At 47.6% G+C, this 26,758-nt stretch overlaps 1 protein-coding gene across 1 annotated transcript in view; it reads right to left on the bottom strand.

The window, feature by feature from the left end:
- The window catches only part of Arid1b (AT-rich interaction domain 1B), a 382,103-nt gene that overhangs the window by 68,752 nt on the left and 286,593 nt on the right, over nt 1–26,758 (bottom strand). The window contains 1 exon segment of the mRNA XM_028888631.2: nt 15,016–15,105. Within this exon segment, the coding sequence (XP_028744464.2) occupies nt 15,016–15,105 (90 nt within the window).

Here is a 26,758-nt window from a genome sequence, read left to right as displayed (position 1 = left end):
TATTTTATAAAAAGAGATCTTATGAAGTTGGGTTCAACTGGCAGTTCCTAGATACACATCATCAGAGAAAACGTTTGCTCTGACGATCTGAAAGCAAGCAGGAACCAGAGCACTGACGTGACTCTAAACGATTGCATCTTCAGACATTACACAGAACAGCACCCCAGCTTTCCGAGAAGGTCCTCCAGGTTTTCACGGAGTCGTGGCTAACAGAAAAGGTGCCAGGGACTGTGTGCGACTGCTTCCCTGCTGGCTGCTCAGGACTGCAAGGCAGACCCTTTAGCATGCGACTGCCCTCCCCCACTGTGAAGGTGTGGGTGCTCAACCATGAGGGAGGAGCCATCCCTCCCGACTTTATCTCAGCAATCACCCACTGACTGTACGGGGCTGGGGGGTAGAAGGCCTGGTCCCAGGGCTGTCGTCAGCTCAGAACCTAGGCGGACAGTCACATGTGTTAATGAATACAATGTAGTGCTCATTCACTGTAACTTATGACTTTACATAATTTCTCTGGGGCCCCAGCTGCCTCCTCCTAAAACAAAGACTCCTGTAAGGTTCAACAGAGCCAGGACGAGAGAGTTTTGTGCATCATGAAAGGTAAATTCCTGGTTCATACATTGCCAAGAATGCCTTTTGATTCCTGGATGGCCCATACATTCAGCTGCAATTTCCAGTTACAAAGAGTAAGCTGGCTTTTACTTCTGCATCTGCTGCACTTTGGTACGTGGAGTCTGCATCACCTGGGCCCTCGGGTGTGTGCATATCCCAAGGGCTCTGGGAAGGGCATGTCCTGGGAAGCAGCCCACTGGTCCTGCTTTCCTACCAGAGTCTCCGGCTAGGGCAGCCGCTGCTTCAGGGCATTCTTCAGGTGTTCCACAGTGTGTGGTTGTCTTGCTTTTCTACTTTGCTTCTTCTGACTATACTGGTTAAGGCTCCCTTGAGTTTGGTTCGAGAATTCTCTGCTCCTGTCATGTGGAGTCTGCAGAAAGCTGGACTCTTGGTTTGAATACCAGCACTGGCCAGACGATGTCACATGGTAAAGTGACAGGACCCGGCACACTTTTCCAGCTAATGCTGCTGCAATGTGCAGCCTAAAGAACGGACTGAAGGGGGCCGTGTTTAAAGTTCTAAGGCCAGCCAGGGGCTCACACAGTGACTCTAATACAGACTCCCAGTTATGCACCAGCAGTAATCCCACTAAAGAATAGTTCTAGTTGTTTTTTCCTCCCCCACAGTGCTGGGAATAGGACCTGGGACCTTATGCATGATAGGCATAGACTACTGAGCTACGCTCCCAGTTCCCAAGACTTTCAGTTTTTAAACAGTTATGGAATGTTGACATACTCTTCTAAAAAGATTGCTGAAAAGTGAGACAAGTTGCTTGAAAAAGAGGTATTTCTACTCTAAATATAGAAACAACACATCCATGTTTATTATTTGTTTCCTCATATGTGAAGTAAGTGGGACAATGTGATGGGCCTCCCAGGAGTGCCATGAGCGAAAAGAATGCCACCATAGACAGACCTAGCACCATCAGCTCCCAACACACCCCACTAACGCAACTCGCCCGGCCCCAAGCGGTCAGCAGGGGGGCGGTCTGGGTCACAGCAGCACGGTTTGGGGCTAGGTCAGTGTCAAGGTCTGCTGTGTAGACGCCAACCAGACTTTTAGGCTCTGGCGTCCCCCTTCTCATCTTCAGGGGCCCGACAGTGGCCCAGCATGCCAACTCTTAGTTAGCTCTCCATCGTTCCAGTCAGACATATTGTTTTTCTCCTGCAGGGTGGGGATGGAATGGTGGCGGACTCAATAGGTCCGTAGTTTCTTTAGACTCGGACCTTTAATTGGTTTTGTTATTATCTTAAATCTTTATCGAAGGAAATGGGCATTGTTAGCATTTCTTCTCCCTCCAAAGGAAAAAAAATCAAATTTCAAGAAAAATGTTTCTGCCTATTTATGGCGTTAGCATTTATTTGCCTGTATTTTGCGTTTAGGGAGTTATTACGGAAAGGCAGTCTGTGACAGCTGAGGAGAGAAAACCTGACAGCTGAGCGAGCACAGCTGTACTTGAGCAAGGTGTGAAGAGTCGCTAGTCAGGAGCCAAGCTTTCTAGCAAGGGAAGATGGAGAGGACAGGATGAAATGCCTCTGTCCCGAGCCACCGATGTGGCGAAGACTACATGTTCCAACCAAACGTCTGGACTTCAGCAGACAATCCAAACCGGGGACAAGGCACTAGGTTAGGTAATTATTTGTAGTATATAGAGCTATGTTTCTCAGAAACTCCATATGGAGATACAATGTATGTATTTCACACACACACACACACACACACACACACACACACACACACACACACCCCATTTCCTAAGTAAATGTACTGTCTCGGAGCCTGTACCAATTTACACTCCTCACAAACGCCTGCTTTCTCACACTGCAAATGAAGACAGCCGTGTTTTGACATGAAAATCAGGCCCTTTAGGAGGGAGAAATCTGAGCAGGCCAGGGGAGATGCACACCTCTGACCTGCCTCCGCCATGGATGACTGTGAGCGTCCCTCCGGAGCAGGGCAGGCTCTTCTTTCCCTGGGCTCTGGGCTGCTTCTGAGAGCCAAGTAGGGCAAGTGTGGCAGCAGTGTGCTTCTGAAGTGCCGAGGAGCGAGTTCTAACAGGCTGTTACTGCCTGACAGCGAGCCTGGGAACTCTCTACGCCCTGTGTGAGTGCCAACCTAAGCCACCAGGCTGGTCTCTGGGTTGTGACATTACACAGATCTCCCTGCAGGCCCCATTCTACTCCAGTCAACTAAAGAAGAAAAAGAACATTTTAAAGGAAAAGATGAGATCCTTAGACTTTCAGACTTTAAAACTCGACTGAACAGAAAATAAAACCGAGAAGGGGAAAGTGATAGACTGTAAAAGCCATTTGTAATTCCTTTAAAAAAAAAGTGTGTGTTGGTGTGCAAGTAAGTATGCATATTTGGGTGTGAGGATGTTTAGAGCAAGCCCCCCAGTCAAACTCAGGGCTTGCTGATATGGCTACACTCACTAGCCAGCTCTGCTCTGGGGAATTCCTTGTCCCAGGCCTGGAATTACAGACAGGCTACCACACTCGCCTGACAATTAGGTGGGTTCTGAGGATCCAAACTCTGGTGCTCACGCCTGCTCGGCGATCACCTGAACCACTAGGTCACCCATCTCCCAAACCCCTTGAATTTCCTAAGATTAAAAGTAGCATCATCTTAGCTGACAGCCCCTTGCTTTGTACATGATTCAGTAAATGTCAGGGACTGGCATGGGCCACCGGGCGAGGAGGGCAAGGCGAGTCAAACGCAGTGTCCACTCTAAAGGAACAGACAGACAACTCAGAATGGAACAGAAAGGAGTGTGGTCGGAGCAGAGCAGGGTGCCATGGGAAGTGGGAGGGGGTGGCTAGAGGGAGCTGGGGAGAGAGAGGCCTCCCTTCCTCACAGTCCTACTGAAGCCGGGCTGGAAGGGCAGATCTGACTGAGCCTTCTGACTCTGGAGTGACCGGGACGTTCAGCTGCCTGCATTCAGCATATTCACTGGCTACCGAGGTCACCAGGAGCCCTTTTATTTGGTTAGTTCTTTCCAGTGGTTAGGTTAGCATTTATCTCTTTCTCTGAACTCTCCCAGCTCTTGGATCCCACAAACAGACCACTGTCACAAGGGGAAACATCCCGGGCCTCTTCCCACCCCTCACCCCCACCCTGTCTCTAGCCCTCCGATTCACAACCACGCCCACACCTTGCTGGCTTTCCTCTGTGACTTGAGAGAACTTTGGTTGGTGTGCTCTGACCTGTCTTCTCGACTACCTTAGGGGTAACTGAGTAGTGTTAGTTCCCAAACTCTTGACTTCTCCACAGGACAAGCGACCTGTGAGCTCGCTTGTGAGCTCAGCACACACACCTTTCCACCCAAGCCCTGCTCTGTCCTGCTGTGACACTCCGGATTCCACCAGACCCACAAGTATCTGTGTGTCTAGTCACCTGGCAATTATCCTAAACGAGGTCTCATGTGCCAGGCAAGCTGCTCTTCCCAGATGCAACAACCTTTGACATCTCATGAGCATCTGTGGAGCCGGCCTCATCAGTAGTTCCTTAATTCAAAATAAGCGGAGAATGGGGGCTTGCAGAGGTTCCCTTTGCTACTTACGGACTTAAATACACAACACACAGCTCATAAGAGACGCTTGCTATCATCATTGATGTGCATGTGTTTTATTTATTCATGGACCCTCTAGATCACAAAGCAAGCTTTATTCCTATTATATGCAAGCTGCAGTCAGATGGGAAGAGGAACCCGCTAGGGGAGGCACAGTTAGGGAGACACTCTGCTAGTGTCCTTTTTCACACACCCTCAGGGACTCACCCTCACGCTCCCACTGGCACTGCCCTTGGCCTTGTAGGGAAGCAGGTGCTTGGCATGCCCTGCAGCAACACGCATGTCTGTGCTGCAGCAGCTGCATGCCGACATGGCGATTTGCTCCTGTAACTGTGAGCACCTGAGGCTTTAACCCCTCTTTTCTCCTCTGTCCAGGCAGTGTCGGGGGTGCAGCTGGAGCGAACCCACACACCTGGAGTGAATACCCGGGCAGCTCCGTTCGGAGTCCGTGGACTTCTACTGTCTACAAGCGGGCCGATCAACAGGGTGTGCGCTTCTTGCCTTGTGTTCAGAGAACCCTCTCCAAGGGAAGACAGACGGCCACTGAAGGAAAGGCTGTCGTGAGGAGCAGCAACTGACAGGAAAGGAAGTTGGAGTACTGAACAGGGCAGAGGATCCAGCTATTTCCACCCCCTAAACAGGTGCCACACGCAGCCCTCTGCCCAACTCCACTGTGCCTGAAAGCCCGAGGACTGGGCTCTGGTCAGCACCCCTGGCCAGTGTGTGCAGTTACCACACCGGAGTCAGTCTGCTGCCCTCTGACAACTGTACCCACCTTACGTGAGGAAATAAAATGTAGAGCGGACGCGTGCCCACACGAGAGGCTCAGTGAGAGATCGCCGCTGTCACCCAGGCCTCTCTACATGGGCCACCATTTACCTCCTGGCAGAACGACTCCATATCTGCAAACCTATCTCTTTGCCAGGCTCCTGACAAACTAGTCACAGTGAAGGCAAACCACGCTCTAAGTCCCCGTGAGTGGTTACGTCCCCCGGTGGAATGCTGTCCCCAGCACCTCTGGCCTGCAGCTGAGCCCTTGCCTAGGAAGCAGGTGGCCCTAGGGCCTGTCTGTTGAGTCCTCTCCCCACAGTCAGCCAGGGCTCAGGGGCGTCTTGCCTTATTTCCTTCGCTATCCAGCAAGCGCGAACCCTTTCCAAATGGCTGGTTCTAGAAATAACTGGCAGGCCACAATGCGTGGGTCCGACAAGCTAAGCCTGCCAGTATCAGACCACACCAATCCTGACCAGCTCCGGGTGGCCCGTGACTCAAGGGTACAGCCTTCTTGGCAGATAGGGAGTGACAGGTAGAGAGGAGGAAAATGAGAGAGAATAATTCCTGCCGGAGCCTGAGCAGGCAGGTGAGGAGTACAGGCTGAGCTCAGGGCCTCCAGGATCAGTGCAGAGACGGCAGGATAACCATGAACGTAATGGATAGCGATCCATGAGGACTTTCTGAGGGTGTGACAACCAGGGATGTGCCAGTGTCTTCTCAGTGTCATGTATGAAGACAGAGAATTTCCAAAGTTAAACTGGAAGGAATTTCAACCAGGGTCTCGATCTCCAACTGTCTATCGTCTTATCCATTCGAAAACAAATTCTGCAAAGCTTGTTGGAGAAAAGGAGTCAAGTGAAAACCCCGTAATGGTTTGTTCGGCAGGAGGGAGACCACAGAGAGCACCAGCTCACACAGCAGAGCTGGGCTCCAGTCACACTCCGTCTAACTGCTTCACCAAAGGCAGCAGTGGCAGCTGCGGGGAGCTATGGGGGCACTTGCAAGACACACAAGGCTCCAGAAGCCATAGAAACACAAACATGCTTTTCCTTTGGCACAGGGACAACCTATTTTCATGTTGGCAACTGCTAAAAAACAAACAAACAACAACCCCCCCCCTCAGAATTACTTGTTTCTACAAGTCAGTTCCAATAGAAGATGTCACACCACATGTGTGTCATCGTGGTCACACTCGGCACCTCCTCAGCACGATGTCTCAACTAGACAGGCAGACACTGCCATTTCTCTTCACAAATAGGTGCCACATTCCTCTCTGGAGAGAAAAGTAGATTGTAAGAAACACTCTTGCTACATTTTAATGTCTCCAGTGTTTATTTGCCTGCCCACTTTTCTTCACAACATGCGCTGCTCCGAGGAAGACTAAACTAATGACCCGTTCAGGGCTTTAGCCCGGGCCCCCCGCCTTGCGCCAGCTGTGCCATTAGGTTAACTGGCAGAATCGCTGTCTTCTTCCCCTGCCACTGCGGAGCTCCATACCCAGGCCCCACAGCAGCCACCGCCGGGCCGCCCCTGCCCACCCCCTCGCTCTCAGCTGCTGACATCATCTGTCACTGGGTAAATTAGAGCCAGGGGAGGGTCAGACAGATTGTCCAGCTGGTAGATGGGGACAACCCATCCAGCCTTCCTCTACGCAAACGTCTGCGGCAAAAGTTGTCTTCAGGGCTGAGGGCCATGAGGGTAAGTGCATTGGTGCTGAAGCAAGCAAGCAAGGGGACGGCCCCGGCATCCTGAACTCTCTCGATGACACCCCGAAGATGCAGAAAATGCTCTCTGGGGGTTCCAGCCCATCTCCTCCTCCTCCGAGCGACCTGCTCGAGGCTCATCTTATTAATAACCGATGCCCTGCACTCACCACTTCAGATACAAGGCCTTCTCTGTCTGCAGTGTGCCCAAAGGACATTCTGACCTTCATTTTATGTATGAGGAAGCAGAGATTTCACCAAATGTCCAAGGTCACAAAGTCATTAATGGTCAAGTTGGCAACTAAACCCAGAACTGATCCCTTCACATCTGCGGATGAAAAGGAGTCTGCTCATGAAATATGAAACACTGGAATCAGGGGGAAGAGGCCACAGTCCCGGCCTCCAATGGAGCCCGAGCTTACCATGCCTGTGTTACCCGCCTGTGGGTGGCCGAGACGGCTTGCCAGCCTCAGCTTGTGGCACTCAGTCAATGGGGAACTGGGAGCCCACCATGCTGGGGCCTCTTCATTTGCCTCACACCCGGCAAACACTAACTCTGAAGCTAAACACAGGTCAGTGATCTGGACCTGAATATTAGTGGAGAGTCAGGCAAGAAGATCCTGGCGGCTCACAGAACAGTCAGTGTCCACAGAGGTTCTAAGACAGGGTTAACGTGGGAGTAGCACGCTGTCAGAGAGGGTGTGGAGAGAGACCAGAAAGAGAAGACAAGGTGCTCAGGAAGGGCCTCAACAGAAGGACACCAAGTCATGTGACCAAGTCTCCTGGAAAGCCAACTCTGGATGAGCACAGAAAGCAGAGGGCGGGCAGGCTGGGGCAGTAAGAAGAGCAGCAGGTCGCTGAAGGTACCTGGGAACACAGGCTGCTCAGCTCATGTAGGGAGCTTGGGCAAGAAGGGCTACTGGAACTCCATGACCACTTAGAGGGAGACCCGGGTGGGGGTGGGGTGAGGGTGATTTAGCTTTCTGGCTTGGGACTAAAGCAAAAAAATGGTCTTTCACCGAGGTAGGGAACACAAAAGGATCAGGAGAAAAATACACATTGTATATTTTGTGCAATATACAACGTTGAACAGCCTAAGATCCAGACATCTGACTGTTAGAAATATAACTGTGTTCCATGCATAACTCGTGGGCAACTAGAAGCAGAATGACCAACAGTACTATGCTTCTTTTAAAATAGTCTACAAGTTACACAGACCATTCCTCATCGAATATGAGTTTTCCTATGTGTAATGTTTTTCCAACTTTCTGTGAGACATACTTTCCCAGAGGCTAAGCCCAGAGGTTCAAGAGGTCAGAAAACTCTCTAGAGCGAGGTCCAGATACCATCTCTTGTAAGAAACTCATTTGAGTTTACTGTCATATTTTGTAGGTCACAAGAAGGGATCCTTAAGTAAGAGCAGAGGTTAAACTAATTGCTTTTGGAGGAGATGGTGGCCTGTTGCTAATGGCCAGCAGGCAAGTTCTCCTTAGAACTAGAAATGGCTACAAATGTGGCTTCCAGAACATTCCCTGGTAACCAGTGCATCCCTGGGACTTCCCAGTGTGGGCAGATTCACTGTCAACCTCAGAGCTGAGGACCAGAGGCGGGCAGCTGCCTTTTCCTGCAGTTTCCCAAATCAGAATTAAATACCAAACCCTACTTCCCATTCTTTACCCTCACCTTGGCTGCCTCTTTCATTTCAGCCCCAATGTGCTGATCTCTTTTTGACAGTTAAGTGGTTCAGTAAAATAAGAGGGAAATCATGCCTGGAACTGGAAACCCAGTCAACTACCTAGAGCTGGTGAGGTCATGGATCTCGGAGGAAAACCTACAACCACCACGTTACCACAGTCCCTAACTACACCCTAAATATTTGTCCTTATGCCCACAGAGAACTGTAGTCTTCACCTTCATCGAGGAAACTTCTCTCTGCAACAGACTGAGACCATTATAGAAAAGCCCAACCAACCAAATGTGGACATGTACAGCCTAGTTCCCAGGGATACATCTACAGTCTAACTCAGCAGGTTAGATAAGGTTCAGGGATCACAGAGGAGGAAGGGATGGGAAGATTCTAAAGGCTAGAGGACCAGAGAGGTTGCTGTGCAACCGTGTCTCTGAGAAATAGCCGAAGCTCCACCCATCAAGTCTCACCACCAAGACTAGCCAAAGGTGAGTGAACAAGAACAACAAGAACATGCACACGTCAGAGTGGGCAGGGGACGCCCACGGGGCCTCGGCCCTGCACAGCGTTACAGGAATTCTGGGAGCAGGAGAAAGAGTCTCCCCAGGAAAGAGCATACCAACTGGTTATCCAATACCAAACGGTCAGCCCATGAATCTGAAAGAGAACAAGGAAGGTATGCGGGAGGGGATGGAAGGGAAAGGAAAAGGAGAAATGATATTATATATTATATATCATCTCAAAACATAAAAGAATAAGACAGACAGATTAAAAATCAAAGAAGTAATAAAAAAGATGAAGTAAAAATAGAAGTTAGGTCAAGATTCAGAAAAAATCCCCCCAACAACTAAAAAACCAGTTTTTGGAACAGTTATCTCTTTGAGAGCAGCTATGATATTGGAAACTAAAATTTTTACTTATTTCCATGTAAATATCCCCAGGCTCTCAGAGAATGGCTAGGCAGGATGGTAACTAGCGTCAGGCTCCAGATGTGAGGTCTCCACGACAGGGTACCACAGCCGCAGCTGGAGATGCTTCTGTCAGAAGTGCAGACTCAAGATGCTCCCACAAGGCAGGAGGAGGAAACCCTGGCATGGCAGACGACATGCTGGGCAGTGGGACACGCTCTTAAGTGAGAGTGGGCATGTTCACTCTTCTCCTCTGCTTTGCAAAGACTTGAATCCTGAATGGCATGAAAACTGACTGATTTCTGGGCCTGTGAGTGTGGGGCACTTATAGTGCCTCTGCTGTTCCCCAAGATCTGGGTGTATGTTCAAGTGGCTCAGGGACCCACAGAGACACTCCGAGAGATCTCCTTTCCATCGCCTGACATCAGAATGCACAAGAACGGAGCTGAGACAATGGCTCCGGTGGCCTGGGTTCGGTAGCCAGCACCTACTCCAGAAGCCAGGGGCTGGCACATGCCTGTAAGCCTATTGCCAGGGAGGGAGAAACAGTGGGTCCCTGGAACTCTCTGGCCCACCAGTTAGCAGAGAGAAACTGCTAAATTTCAGGTTTAGTGGTAGATCTCATCTCAAAAGATAAGATGTAAAGCTGTTGAGGAAGGCGCCTGTATACATGTGTGCATGGATATGAACATACAGAGCAAGCATGAGAAAGGTCTGCTTTGCACAATATGATGTGACTAAGATTTTGAGGAGAAATTCTGCTTACTTGGAAGAGAAGTGGACATGCACCAGCAGTGGGTAAAGAAGAACATTGTAAGAACAGAAGAGGAATGTAGCAGCAATCAAGACGAACCCTACTAACCCAGTCTAAATAAATGCTGACATACCCCCGGGAAGAGGACACCTAAGCCCTAAAGGCCGATCCTAACTGCCTGGGTCCTCATCTCCTCTGGCAGCCGTCCACAAAAGCATCTCAAATGCATACCACACCCGGTCTGTTACATGCTTCCCTGGGCACCAGACTATTTTTATTAATAAAATGCAGTCACTGATCAGATTCCAGGGACAAGTTTCTTTTTGTCTGATGCTGCTGACAAACAGCGGCCAAAGACCCTATGATATTTGACCACACAAAATAATTGCAATTTATAAAAAAAGCAACACTTCGACATTGCTCCTCTCTTGGTCGTACTGATCTGACTCGGATGTTGATATCTCTCACAGCAGGAGGGGTCCCCAGTTAGGCAAGACTAGACTCATGCTGCTATGGCAACTCCACTTCCTGAACAGGGAGTAAACGACATCTTTATGTAGGTTGGCATGGAGGGAAAATGAAGGCTGGGGCTGCTGCTCAACAATTCTGGAAGACTTCACCCCGGATGCCTCCTGTGTTGATCTGATGCTCACACATCGGCACCAAAGAACTGCCTCAAGCCACAGAATACATTTCCAGCACATCACAGCCCAAGGCACCATCAATTCCGCCTGCCATCCGTGTCCGAGAGGGGAAGTTCTTAGGGGTTCTGTTCCAGCCTATCTCAAGGACTAATTAAATCCTCATTACTACCTTCTAATTATTCAAATACTGGGGGATTACGCCCGGGAAGTCCCTGCTGGCCCGCTAGATGAAAGGGTTAAAGAAGCCGTGTTGGTTTTGCGAATCCAGTGCTGGTGTCGTCCTTCAGAAAGCCACCAGCCTCAACATGAATATTTAACTAGACACCACTGTGAAAATTAAAAGGGAATTCAATTAAAAGGCTTGCAAAAAATTAATTCTGACCTCTCTACATCTGTCCAAATAAATAAGGCTTCCTTCAACATTTTCACCTAATTGCTAATCCAATAAACCAGAAGGGCATTTGCTGTTTCATTAGGCTTAACGTGGTTTAGGGGTTAAACATGTGATCACTTTAATGTTAGTACTTATTATACTTATTTATCTACGCAGACGACTATTCCATATTCTGTCCAATCCCTGAGAAATGGGCCACACATTAATAAGCCTTTTCCAATGGCTCTTTAGGACGTGGAAGATGTATACTCCAAAAATAAAGACCGAGGCCACTATCGGCCTCAACTCCACTGCAGCTCTCCACCACACTGCGCCTCTGCCGAGGTGACTGCAATTGGGCACCATGTCACCAGGGCTCTACAGAAAGAAGTGGTTTAAAACAAGAACCAGTATCTAATGTGTTGTCACAGTGTAAGTATGACATGTCCCCCCCAAGCCTCATGTGTGGAGGTCTTGGCTCCTAAGGTGGTAGATTCAATCACCCATTAAGTGATTGGATTACAAAGGCTCTAAGTTAGTCAATAACTTGTCCATGGACAGATTCGTCATTGTCATTTGATGGCGGTGTTGGGAGGTGATGGGAACCAGGGAGGAGGTGGCCTTGGTTGGAGGAAGCCCATTACTGGGAGCCTGTCTGTGGAGGGACTACCTTGCCCTGACCCTGTCCCAGTGATCCGTGTTTCCCAGGTGTCTCGGGGTGAGTACCTCTGTTCCACTATGTCGTCTCCTTTGTGATGTTTTGACTCACCTCAGGCCCTAATCAAGGGAGCCAGCCCATCTTGGACTACAACCTCTGGAACCCTAAACCCAAATAGACCCTTCCACCTGTCAAATTTCTTATTCCAGGTCTTTGTCACACTAACAAAAGCTGACAAATACATGTTATTACAGAATATCAAACTCAAGTTTTAACCTTTTTAAAAAATTATCAGCTAGTAAAAGTTTCAGCAGTGAGGCTGGGCAGTGGTGGCGCACACCTTTAATCCCAGTACTCGGGAGGCAGAGCTAGGCGGATCTCTGTGAGTTCAAGGCCAGCCTGGGCTACCAAGTGAGTTCCAGGAAAGGTGCAAAGCTACACAGAGAAACCCTGTCTTGAAAAACAAAAACAAAAACAAAAACAAAAAGTTTCAGCAGTGAAGTATCAATGGAGTTTTATGTTGGAAAACAGGTGAAACTGTAGAGAGACCCCCATAGAGCAGTGGTTCTCAACCTTCTTGATGCTGTGACCCTTTAATACAGTTCCTCATGTTGTGGTGACCCCCAACCATAAAATCATTTCGCTACTTCATAACTGTAATTTTGCTACTGTTACTAATTGTAATATAAATATCCGACATGCAGGATATCTGATACACACACTCTAAAAAGGTCATTTGATCCCAAGACCTACAGGTTGAGAACCATTGCCATAGACACGGACCAAGAGGCCAATCAACATCACTGTTTCTCTCCTTTCCGTAACCTACGTTGCCACCTCTGTGTGCAGGTCCGACCACCTTCCTTCTACAGCAGGAAAATGTAAATCTGAAGTGAGTCACCATCACCTGCATCTGATACAACACGGGGAAAGGGCTTTGTGACCGGCCCTTTGACAGAGCCACCAGGAGTGAGGGAGGAGATTGCAGAACCTAGAGACTCATCCTTCAGGGTACGTGGGCATCGGAAAGGCCTGCAGATACCACAGTTGTTCAGACCCACTCGAGACCTTGCTGTTGGTGAACCTCTTTTGCTGTTTATTGTTTATGAAGAACACAGGGTCAAGCAGAAGGGACGGCATCGGGGTAAAAAGCTAAGAGTTCTTTCAGCATCTTGAGCCTGGAGGGACTTGGCTCCAGGACACTGGTGCCACCCGTGTTGTGCCATGGGGACTTGGGGCAGGGCTCAGAAAACTGCCCTCCACACAGGAGAGGCACAGCATTCTTTTGTGGGTCCATGTTCAGGCAAGTGTTTACATAGTCCTTGACATGAAAGCAAGCACGTCTCTACTATACACACGGGAAGCAGTGTGCAAGCTCACTATTTTCCCTGCATCTCATTAAGACACATGCAAAAGGAAATCACTCAACTTGCTTCTTTCAGCCCTGAGCAGCTCAGAAGCTATGCTCTGATCTGATCTGAACTAAATCTGTGATTTTGAAGAAAGATATTTTGAAAATAGAACCTAGCTAGCAAACATGTAAAACAAGTGTTTTTTTATTTATCAAATACTACTAGGAGCAAACATTTCTTCTTAAATTTTAACGAATAATAAACTTATTTTCCTTTAATCCCCTTTACTTACATTTAAAGGAAAATTAACTCATATATGTCAGCCCATATTTAACTTAATAGCTGTTTTTAACAAAGGAAGTTTTCCTTTTTTTGGAGCTGTCTAGCCATGTTTCCAGAACTCTTTCAGAGACGGTGGTTTAGGGAATACGCTCATAGAAAAACATTTTAGATCTAGCAACTTATGAAATGAATATTAATTTGCTATTTAAGGGAAATGGTTGCGAGAACCGCCCAGATCGTCAGGTATCCAGGGTATTAACTAAACCACACGAAAGGTAACGTGGAGAAGCCCACAAGCATTACACGGTAATGCTGTGCAGGGGAAATGCCGATATTCTGACCGCAAACTGACCGAACCAGGCTTCCTCACGGATGTCACGTCATCATGCTTGTGTTTTAAGGGCTGGGGAAATGCTGTCTGAGGGGCTGAGAGGCTTCTCTCTGCTCGTTAGTGTGCTGCACTCGGTATTTTAGGCTCCAAACAAGAGACACCTGTGTCCTGCTTAGCACTAGCTTGGTCTGGACGGGTAGGTGCCCAGTGCAGGAATGGATCCTTTTGCTTCCGCCTCACTGGCCCAGCTACAGACCCAGGATATAAGCCAGGACCAGTGAGCCACAGTTCTCCAGCATCCCCTCAGCACTGGCGACAGCTGTGAGCTTGTCAACATGCTGACTAAACTGTGCCACCCTAACCTCCGATAAGAGATCAGGAGGCAGGCCCAGCAATGGGATTCACAATGTGCACATACGTGACTCCCACATCCTCTAAATTAGTTTCAAAGCCATCTCTACAAATCTCCCAGGAGTACCCAGGTACACCAGCACTCAGAAACTTCCGTCTCCAAGCCTGCTTGTGTGGAAAAGGTGGTCCAAACTGAGCTAGGTTAAAAATCACCCTGGTCCCAGCAGTGATGCGCAGCTCTTCTCTATACCAATCTGGGTTAAAATTGCCTTTCCCGACCTGCTGCCTCAACAGCAACTGTGCCTTCCCCACAGAGGACAAGAGGACTGAGGGATAAGCCTAAGGACACCAGGCATTCCGAACACACCATGGAGTAATCCCGGAGAGTTTGCAGATGGAGACAACATCTGTTTGTAAGCACCAGGAAAGCACACGCTCCTTTTCTGACCTGGATGCCACCGAGCCTCTAGAGGGAATCACTGTGAACTCTATGCTCTCTCGGGGTGGACCATGTGATCTTTCAGGTGGACTCTAGTCTGAAGACCTTACAATTTTATACAATGTCTTTTTATGGCTTAAAATCTGCTGGTAAATACCACAGGATTGAGTGATCAGTCAAAACAATTTTTCTACACACTCATACACATACACATCATACACATCACACACACACTCTCATACATGCATACTAGTGCACACACACATATACACACTTGCAAACATGCACATACACACATATGCACACACACACACACACACACACACACACACGCACGCACGCACGCACGCAAACACTGACATTATTTTATCAGAATGTGTACACGTGATGTTTCACAGTGCTTTGTGAACGCATATTCTTTGAGTCTTGAGTCTCCCCTTGGCCAAATGTCACTTAGTCTCCAAGAAAGACTCCTTCTTCTTCATGACTGTTGTTACACGAAAGCTTGTGTTCACGTGACAGGAAACACTACACCCTCATCTACCTTGTCTACAGTGGGAGTGCTGGGTATGACCTGAGACTCACCTCTTTCCTGCGGCATTGGTGACTGGCTCAAGGCAGGATGGGAACTGGATTCTGACTGGCTCCCAGGTGGTTGGGGAGGCATCTGGCTGCCTGTAAAACACAGGAGGGAAACACGGATTTATACTTAATACTGCAACCACAAAAGCCAAGATATAGTTAGTTCACTTTTATGATCACAAAGGGCAAAGGCAAGAGATGAGACCTCTAAAAGTAAAAGATTTCATCTTCCCCCTGTAAAATGAAGAAGAAAGATAAAGATATTTACCAAAAGACCTGCTTAAAAAGACAAAAGCCGAGGAACCACTGCTGAACGACTTATCAAACTCATGGAGGAATCGACCAGTGGCTGCAATCTGACACACTCTGCACCTCACTCCACAAACCCAAGATGGCCAGCCCAACTTAGCCCTTGAGTCTGAACTCATCCCCACGGGGCAGGAATGATGTCCGATCTCTACAGTAACATCAACTTCTAATAAGCAGCTGGAGACTCGCTGAGGAGCACGAGCAGGAGGACGTGAGCACAGAGGAGGGCACTGCCCGGCTACTGCTGACTTTTGCTGCTGATACAGCAACAGCATCTCTTTAACTCCCAGATGTTTAATGCTCATTCAACTATTTCTTCACAGACGATGTGAGTTTCCTGAGGTGACAATCATGTCTTTTCACTCCTTGAATACCTCCCTTAGCATGAAGAATATAACTCATAATCTCAGAATACAAAATAAAGACACTTATTTTATTGATAAAAGAGAGACACGAATCATGTGGAGGCTTGAGGCAAATTTCTGAAATTAAGTACTTGACAGTATTAACTCGACTTGCCTGGCGCCTACGAGGGTTTTTCTCACAGCACATTGTCGTAAGTTCTTGCACCCTAGATGCACCTCCCTTTAGTCTCAGTGGGCAGAATAGTTAAAATAAAGTACTTTAGATTCTTTGAACACACTGCCCTTAACATGGCATCCAAGGCACTTGCGTATCTTAGACATGGGGTATTACTATTTATAAAATCGTCTCGCTAGCCTTCTCACCGCCGTATACAGGAACTCGAACACTATAAGAACGGGAAATCGATCCCGCCACAAACTCCTATCACGGTCGATTCGTCCCGCCGAATTTTCGTCTTGACTGTGACCCGAAGGGTAGGGCAGGCGTCAGCAGGGGAGTAAGCGACGGTGGACAGCGCTTCTGCTACACTACCCTTGAGTTGCACAGTCCTGTTACGCCAGTATGCTCAATGACATTCGGACGAAGGAACCATCAGCTGAGTCAAACGGCAGAAAGCCTACTTACAGGTCATTTGTGAAAGAGTTTGCAGCACCAGTTCCACACCCACTGGCAGACTCATAGTGTGTGCACACATCCGTGCCATCTCTTGTCCTGGCAGTCTCTTGGGAACTGTCCACTCATCGACCTGCAACTACTTACGCACCACCTCCGACTTCCGTAAGGACACACCCAGCCCAAAGGAAAAAGACATCGGAGATTTCCCCCACCTTTGGTGGAGTCAGACGAGGAAGAACTCTCATGTGAAACGCATACACCATGTAAATGACGCGAGGCGTCCTGGAAGTGTCATCTCTCTACGGTCCGCGCGTTAGGGAGCACCTGCACTTCTGTCTCCTACGCCTATGAACATCTCCTAGGCAGAAACCCTTGAAGATATATGTGATTCTGAATGGTGGTCATCTGACTCCAGACTGTTCTCTGTTAACTTGCTTTAAAGAAGATAGTTAACTGAGCCAGTGAGAGGAGCGCCCATGAATCGCTTTGTTGCATCCCACACACCGCAGTTGGAAATTGGCAAAGAAGTAAGGACCTGGTAGCATAAACAAGCTCCACGCTTTGTGGCACTCGGAACTACGGCCGAGTCTGCCCAAATCGTTCCTGCGCCGATCTTAGGGAAGTCTTCTACCCTTCCTCACTAATGATTTAAGTACTCAATAATTATTACCTGACTCACTCCGTATAAACACAGTTGTGAACCAATTTCGATGTGGTCAGTAAATCACTCACCAAAATGTACTAGGTCATCGACGCAGGCAGGAGAGTACAGAACATGAGCCCTTGTGGTAGGCCACTGGCGTCGCAATCAGATGTCTCTGTGCGCCATATAATCGATAGAAATGCCTATCCGGACGTCCCATATCCGTAACTAAGGGTCAGTGAGAGAAAAATAATGTAGATTCCAGCGACGATCTGACCAAGCCGGACAAACTCCAGACTTTTAGAATAAGATTGCCATATCACAAGGAATGACTTGCCGCATAAGCCGAGATAAGTGGTTTATGTATATATACTGTCTTGGTCTGGCTATGACAGTAAGCTTGTTGTACTTCAGATTTGCTCCACACCGATGTGAAAAATAAACATGCTATTTCCTATGTCCATTTAACAGAGCAGCGCAAGATATGCGGCCTCCACACGCATGCACTGCGGCTCATGCTCTTATCCAATTCATCCGAGCATTTAAAACCATTCTGAATGTCTAGCCATAGATCAAGATAAAAAAAGGTCCTGTCAGAAGACTCCATGCGCCCCAGATCCATGTATCCTTCACAACCTAGAAGCACTGGCATCATTCAGCGCATGTTTGTAAAGGCAGTTCCACCGCAACCATGGGATAGTAGATCTTATACGACTAGGGTGAATTGACGCCTTATTACACAGAGAGAGCATATTAACCTATCGCACGCTTCCTGTAATTATTGGAAAAGATAGGTACCGCTTTTGACACAAAATAAACAGGCTGTTACATCTTGTAAGAAAAATAAAAAACGACATCAATGTACATCCTGATCAGGGGCGTAAACCCTTGAAGCATTTCATCGGTGCATGTGGTTACGACTATCACGTTCGACGTAACACCCAGTTATTGCATGTACTTACCTTCAATGGTGTATTTTACTGTTGCGTGGAATGGACCTTCCGGCTCGAATGTTTGGCTTCCCTACGACGCAGATGCCGCCGGCAATGAACCCTTAGGGGTCAACTAGAGTCACAGACGTTTGTATCCAAGCGACAATCATAGATGTTGAAACCGTAGTCCAAACAAAGCGCAAGAAACCTTATCGCATTCTCCCAGGGTCCACAGCGACTTCCCCTACCTCTAGGACGGACTAGCTCCACTGAGACCGTCACTTGCATGACGAAATTACAGCCCGCGTCAGAACAGCACAGACCACACCTTCAGCGACCTCCGTGTTGGGTAGTTGGTGCCACGTGAATATGGGGACCTTGACTATCACTCTACCCAGGCCAATACTGTTAACAACCTTTGTAGAGGTATATGGTGTCGTAAAATTATTGTCACAGAGAAGCACGGCATGCCGATGAATAAGGTAAAGGAAGACGAATCAGACCCATAGATAGCAAAAACTCCTCTACGGCTTCCATAGTATCCTAAGTCTATAAACCGAATAATGTGCAAAGCTCCTTGTTCAACGACCACGTGCTCCTCTCTCGTCCGGGTCATCTTTATCTTGTAAGTATCGACAAGTATAAGCACCAATGTGATTCCAACGAAGTACACGGTCCCACGTTGCATGACCACACGAAGCTATGTCAACAGAGTTGGCAGGAGTTGTAAGTACCATTATACACCTCTGTCGCCCAGCACTCTCATTAAACTAATAAGCTGTATGAAACACTTGCGGCGCTATTATACAAGGGAGAACTAGATGTACTGAAAAGCAACCACCAAGTTACGTCAGTTTTTTCTAGCTTTTGGTTTCATGGTTGAAAACACACGAGAGAACACGCTGTGGACTATTCCGTGATACCAGGATACTCTCACCTCCCACAATTGGCTTATCATAGTCCCCTGTATTGTGCAACCTGTACACAACATCCTCTAATGTAGGTGAAATCTACCGTGACAGACCTCTATTGATTCGAATTTGGCACCATTTTCCAGGTAAAAGCTCCTGTCTCCCTATGAGCATCCAAGTGCTTCATTTTACGCCATGTCCGCCTAGCTGTCCCCCTTAGTGCATGAATCCCCCAGTCATCACACTCGCATAGGCCGTATAAACCGTTTGACACCTTCAGAAAGGTAGACACTAATGACGTTGTGTTTTGCTAAAATGAGAAAAGTGACTTCCCAGTCAGAGATTTGCCTGGCTAAAAAAGACGTTATTTATCACATAAAACACACCATACCAACTATTGGGACTATGATCGTAGAATATTAATACAACACATCCTCTTTGCTGTTCATCGTATGCATACCCCGTCTTTATCATGGGATGGACACGCGGCACAATTGGTCTTAAATTTCTGGGTATACATGTAACGTGAACGTAAGCGATGGATCTGGATTGGTCGTTAGCGCTATTAGGGTAGTGATTTCACTACTCCCCTTTGAGGTTGATCCAAGATAACCGCACAGTGCGCACTGCAACTTTTACCGTGATTACATCGCACGCTCTACTTAGAAAGATCCTGACGGTATCGAGGGTTAAACACACAGGATAGCCTTCTATCTGCTCAATGGTAACTTCTCTTTAGTGTCCCTCTTGGACTATCTCATGTGTCGTTAGAGCTGGGATTCAATCGAGCGCACTAACCCCAAATGTCTCCTCATATCAACATCTATGTTCCACTGAAGGGTAAGGAACACACACCTTGGTTGTCGTAGGAGAACATAGGGCAAGGAGAGGTGACAGGACATGTTCCGACTCATACAGTGTCCTGCCGGAGTGGAGAGGACCAAGGGGCCTTACTGTTTTTACGATGTAGTAGTTATTGGGATTGCAACAGGATCAAAAGGAGGATAGTTCCACAGACCTCCATACAAGCCGAGGCGTCCCCTACAATGAATCGCTGAACTAAGAGACTTCGACAGAGGGAAACAGGATAGATAATTCTCATCCAGTTAACTTGACGGCTTCACTTCGTATCATGGAGGTTTATTTTCATCCATAAACCAAGATGCGAAAATGTGCATTGTGTGTGAGCCCAATGTGGTATACTCATAGTCATAGTGGAAAACACCGAAAGGTGACATAGAGTGTTCTTCCTTGATTCATCTCGCAGCTCATATCTGCAGCACCGATCTCTCACAGTAGAAACATAACTGAGTCAGCTAGTCTAGCTAGCAGCTATGGCTGGGTAATCCCAGGTTTCTTCATTGTGCAGGTGCGGCTCGCTCACCAAACCACATTTCCTGCACTACATTTAGTATGCTCTGGGGATATGTAATTCCAGTCTCGCGCTGTATGGTGGCAAACTGACTAGCGCATCCTCCTAGCTCTTCTAAAATTTGTTAATCGAGACATCGATCCCCCAAACTTCAAGCTTAAAGGGACCTGACATCTAGGAAGTAGTGGACTCGCAGACAACACAATGGCTCACACACGATACACAACACAGACCAACCCGCGCAAGGGCCACGAGCGTATCACATACACGGTACCAATTCATCCAATACAATATCCGTACACAGGACCACAGAACAACGCATCAAGGATTTTAACACACGGCGACCCACAATGAGCCACGCAGTTCAATTGCGCAAACGTACACAGACACAGACCAACTCATCAATGGGAGGACAGCAGGAGAGTAAGATTCACATAATAAAATACTAGAAAACCAAGAATTTTAAAGGTGCAGAAAGAACCAAGTTATAGCAGCGGAGTCAGACTTAAACGAACACCCAAGGTGTTTAAGGGTGGGCCGAAGACTCTAGACCTCTAGAGCTAGTAGGTAGAGGGCATGTGGGGTTGTTTGGGATTAAAGGCGTGACTAGGAACTCCCGAAAGAGTGTTCATGCCTCCTGTGTTCTTTCTTCTTGCTTCCTTGCACCACCGCAAGATGAGCAAGCCATGTTCTTACCACTCGTTCCAAATCTATACGGTGAATCACCAACATCTGCCAACGGAACAAGGCACACGTTACCTAGATCTAATTCAACTCCACAAAAAAACTTAAGGCTGAAACACACATCGCACTGTTTCTCCTATTACCTTTTTATTGGATGTTGCTCACATACATCGAAAGTCCTTCACACTCGATTTTCCATCTTAGCAATATGAAGTGGCCCCTCTATGTGAACCTCAAGACCAATTTGGGCCAGCCCGCGTCTCCCCGAAACCTTGGCTTACTATGGAGATGTAGTTCTGTCAGCTCCGAGGGTTCCAGGGTGTATCCTCTCCTCTCCATAAAATCACGTCCTAATCAGTTTGTAGGAACGACGCAGAGGTTCAGGGCTGCTTATCTTGGTATGGTTGCTCTGCATCATCTGGGCAAAACCTCCGATCTGCTACTCCTCTCTACGAAGTTCTGCTCCCCTGTTCTGTGACAGTGGCGCTCTCACAACTCAGCTCTGCGGGTTCAGGGGGCTCCATCAGGTAGTATAGGCTGATTAATGACTTCAAGCGCTCCTGCCCAGGGACAGAGGCACCACCCACCCAATGTAACTTACACCTGACAGCTCTGTGCCTGGATGACTTGTAATGTATAAAGATTGTGAGCCTTAGTAAGTATACACATCTCCACTATCTCTCATGCCGCAGACTGCGGAGACATTTAAGCTTGCTTCCTCCAGACCTCACCCCAGATCAACAACACCAATTAATCTAACTGCATATTAGATGTCAATCTATTACACACATCCACAAAGCAAGGGTATTAAGCTGTCGCTTATTGCCAATTTGCACACTGGTGCCGGGCAGCGACTAGTGTTCTGGCACACTCGTTTTGAGATGACTAATCTAGAGGTCTGTAAACAAGAGCGACGCCAAAGTATTAAGCAATGTGCCACATGACGCTTCTCGCATTCCCCGTAGAGCTCCCAGATGAGACTGTCAACGCGCATCACAGTTCAGGGGGCTGTGATGACATATTCGACCTCGCTGGACCTCGCCCACACATGTGGCCATATTCGACATATAACGAATGCAGGCACTATATACGCACACACCAATCAACAGATGTGAAGACTAATCGTGTTAACAAAAAAAAGAAAATACCCCACCCCTTTCAGTGAAACCATTGACCTGCTTCATGTTCATCTTCTGCATCTGTGTTCATTCCACGATATTTTTGGCGTCTAGAATTATTGGAAGAGACCCATCAGACTTACAACATGGCACTGGAGATAGCCCTGAACTCTGCGGCTTCAATTCTGTATATTAGCTACCTTTATGCCTTAAATGAAGTGGAATTCTACTTGCTATACTGCAATTTACTGCTCTATTCATTGGAACATATGTTGTTATTAAGTGGGAAGTGGGTCGATCTTGCCTCACTTGTATAAAAGAGACCGACTGCAAAAGAAGGCCTTGACGAAGGTTGTTCTACACTTGAAACATCAAGCGCACGCGACTAGAACACCCAGTCTGATGATATGGTAGCTGAAATACTCATCCTCTTTCTTTCTTAATTATGTAACAGTCATAGCATGGCCCGCGAGCTGATCAAGATCCTTTTTGTTCCAAAAGAAGTGTAATCCCCCCTTACCATTTTAATTATTTCATAGGCCCAAATAAATCCCATAAGTAACAGAAGCTGTTAACTGATTGAACAACATTCGACTATCTGGGATAGAATAATACATTGTAGCTAAGACATAACAACATATATTCTGGTGCTAATATTTCCTTTAAACTAAATCTACAGCTAACTAATTTTTGGAGGGTTAAAATTTTCTAAGTAATAAACAGCGGTAAGACACACAAATAGGAAAGAGTAAATGTATTTTTAAGTGAATTGATATACCATAAGATATATAATGCAACTGGCTGCAGTTTAAGAAAGTTTAGAGATTAAATTTTGCTAATAATACTCGTATCAGTCTTGACCACTCGGGTGTCTAGCACGATCGTCCGCTAAGCTACTTAACTCCCCCCCCCTTAGGAAAGACTAGTTACTACATATGTAGTATAGCTGTGATGTTAGATATGACTCGATCTAAAATAATAGACGCAAATGTATGGGATTAAGATCAGCCACTCTAGGGCAAATGTCCGGTGAGGGGCTCTTTACTGAATCATCACGAAAATGATACCTTGAGTGGAAGACACACCCTGAAGTGGTGGTCATAGGGGGTACCAATCTCATAGGGGCTGGAGGTCGCCAAGCGGACCCAGAACAGAACGGGGAGGGAGAGTTACTGCCAGCGCACGTCGGGCACTCTGCAGCCCTCTCATCCCACCTTCTGCTCTGTGAAAATGCCAGTGGGGACACCAAGCCTGTGCGGCTGACGCTTCTCGCTACCACACGCACTGTATTCACAGCCAGACAGGAGACACCACCAAATAACGTGCGCAAACTCGGAGCTCCAGCCTCCTGGAAGCTAGCTTTTGGAAGGACGTCTCGTCAATACAGCCCCACAGCAGCGCCAACTAACTGGCAGTGAGGTCAGTCATGCACCCCGGAGCAGTATAAGTGTGATGTGTTCTGGCTGGTCTGAGCCTCCTCACAAAACCTTGTCAGCAATATTCTCCTGCTTGACCGTGCAAACACTGCATTATACTCCACGCATTATTGCAGTTCTCGGTCGGTTTACTATGCTACGGCACATCTCAATAATAACTCGCCAATCCCGACAATGAGGACACGAGATCCGTTTGGAGCGCCCCTCACTCTCTTGCTAATACATCCTTTCCTAAACACTTCTACAGACCAGTACCGGCACTTTGGGAGTATACTTATAGCTTGACCAAGAAAAAGTGATGAAAATTGGTCATTCTTGCCAGAAAGGCTTCGAGACTAACAGCTAATTAGATTTCTATGAGTTAACAGTAATCATGCAATTTTATCTTGTTATTCTAAATCAGGATTAGGCAATCTTTTTTTTTTTTAATTTTATAAACTGGCAGATAGTAAATATTTTAGGCTTTGCAGACCATATGTTCTCTGCCACAACTACTTAACTCAGTGATTGTGGATAGTTTAAATGCAGCCACTGATGATGCATGAAATGGTAAAAATAGAACTTTATTTATGACACTGTGATGCCCTGGAATCGTCCACGGGCACAGTTAGCTGGCCCTTTATAAACGGTTCTGTAAGGAAGGAATCAGGCAGGACAGTGTGCTGAAAGGCCAGTACCCATCAGGCAGTGCTTCATAAGAACAGCATGGACAGCAGCCTGACACACCCTCCCATATTCAACAGAGGCTATGGAAACCCGTGCAGTGTGCTGTGCAGTTGGAAGACTCAGAAAGCTAATGATGCCTCCTGATCTCCAAGAGTCCTGGGATTTACAAGGCCCCTTCCCAAGGTTGGAAAGGTAGTAAAGGATTCCTGGGAGAGAGGAGACTGTCCCATGGAGCTGCCTGCAAGCTGTGCACAGAGCTTCAGGGGTTCAGCTTTGTGAGCTATCACACACGCTGGGAGGAGCTTTTGGCTGCCTCTGAGTCACCATGCTCCTATAAGTCACCTCAATAAGCTCACCAGTTCACTGAACCACACTTGGTGGAATCGTTTCTTTGGTCTGCTGTTGGTGGCCTCTCTGGGGTTAACTGATGCTTGTTACCTTTTCCTCAGAAGTCACACAGTGACTTAAGTCCTCTGCAAGCCAGCCTTCGGACAAGCTCACTACCGTCTCCCTGGTAATCCCAGCAAGTGCAGGTCTAAGAGCTAAATTATTTTCTCAGCTCTTAGATCAAACAAAATTGAAAATAAAACCGACCGATGAGACCTCACTGCACAGATTATTCCGACCAGTGTTGTGTTGGGTTGGCAAATGATAAGCAGTGAGCAGACTGCCATAGTGACTCTGTGTCTACAGCAGACAAGATCAGAACTGAACCACAGCACCCTCGGAGAACAAACCACCCAGCCTGTCAGAGGCAGGGGGAGGGAGAGAGAGAGAGAGAGAGAGAGAGAGAAGAGAGAGAGAGAGAGAGAGAAGAGAGAGAGAGAGAGAGAGAGAATATGCGTATGGGTGTGTATGTGAGTACGTATGTATGTGTGTGTGTGTGTGTGTGTGTGTGTGTGTGTGTGTGTACCCACACACACGTTCCATGACTCATGTCTGGAAGTCAAAGGACAACTTCCAGGAGTTGGCCCTGGGCTTCCACTATGTAGGTCCCAAGGATCAATTCAGGCAGCAGCCTTAGTAGCAGGCGATGCCCACCCCCTCCCCGAATGAGCTGCCTCACCAGCCCAGGAGCTTGTTAGCAGAATTCAAGACTTTGTCACTAAGCACCCACGTGTGCTGAGAACCTCAGAGGCGACTACCCAACAACACTGCCCGGGCTGCTGGGATTTGTATATCATTTTGGCTATTGGCTTCTTGATTACTAGTAGAATATTATTAGGAATACTCAGAGTTTGCTATTTGGGGTGTTTTGTTTAAACTCTTTACACATCAAACCTAGCTACTCCAAGTTTATCTTAGAACTTACAAACCATTATGTGGACATTGCTCTGCTTTATCCCCCAACCTCGTGTGCGCATGCACACACACATATACATGCGCTCCAAGGATGCACGGATGGATATCAGAGTGCAACTTCCAAGAGTTGGTTCTCTCTCTACCCTGTGGGCTCTGGGCACAGATTCAGGTCACCGGGCCTGAGCCCCGTGCCTCACCCTGGCCAGGTAGGCAGCATGGCAGCTCTGTTCAGCCTCTGCCTGCTGAGCCATCTCACCTCACCTCTCTTCCCTTCTGCATTTCCTTTGGCCCGAAGTCACAGAATAGGAAATCTGTAAAGGGGAGGATGGATTTCTTGCATAAAACTGCAATCAGAGTCTATCCTTCAGACTCGTTTTTTTTTTTTCCATACTGCACTTATACCATTCTTTCAAAATGTGAAAACTGGGGGCAGTTTTGTGACTTTCAGCCATAGCAGTGAGAAGGGAAGACACACATTCTCCGGGGCCACCGCAGCTTCTGAAAAGGTGAGTGTCCGTAGCTCTGACTAGACGTGAGGGCTGACTGGACACAAAGCCCAGCGGCTGGCAGAGGGAGGGCGGCGGCCAGCCTGTTGCGCACTGACTCGGTAAGAATCCAGCCTCTTGTCAGAGTCCCACAAGCACCCGCGCTTTGATTTGCAGTGCTATTTTTCTCAATTCAATAACAAAATTGTGGCCAGGTGGCAGTGGCACACGCCTTAACCCCAGCACTCGGGAGGCAGAGCCAGGCGGATCTCTGTGAGTTTGAGGTCAGCCTGGTCTACAGAGCGAGATCCAGGACAGGGACCAAAACTACACAGAGAAACCCTGTCTCAAAAAAAAAAAAAAAAATTGTAATAATACACCATTATTCACTTGGCCTTCTAGATTCAAACCAGAATTTTTCCTATTACTACTTTTTTTTTGTAAGTCACATTTTATTTATTTTTATTTATTTATTTATTTATTTATTTATTTATTTATTTATTTATTTATTTATGTATTTAGTGTGCCTGCTGGGTTGGTGGGGGCACACAGGTGCCACGATGCACCTGTGGCTGTCAGAGGACAACTTGCAGGTTGGTTCTCTGCCTACATCGTGTGGGTCAGGTGGACCTCGAGCTTCGTTGCCAGGCTGGGCAGCAAGCACCTCCGCCTCCTGAGCCGCCCTTGAACTGATTAATGAAAGTACGCCTTCCATTTGCAACCTGAAGTCGGTTTAACAGGCGCTCGTCCGATTCCCCGAGCCCTCCAGTGTGGACAGTTTCACACAGAGATTCCGAGGCACAGAAACTACGAAGGTCTTGCAAGGCACGAGGTAAACTGAACCTGAGACTTGAAGGCCAAACACAGGCTGCAGATTTGACTGCTTAGGTCACCTTGCGCTCTGACT

This window comes from Peromyscus leucopus, chromosome 8a, assembly GCF_004664715.2.
Source record: "Peromyscus leucopus breed LL Stock chromosome 8a, UCI_PerLeu_2.1, whole genome shotgun sequence".
Lineage (NCBI taxonomy): Eukaryota > Metazoa > Chordata > Mammalia > Rodentia > Cricetidae > Peromyscus > Peromyscus leucopus.
This window is presented reverse-complemented; position numbering and strand designations above follow the sequence as displayed.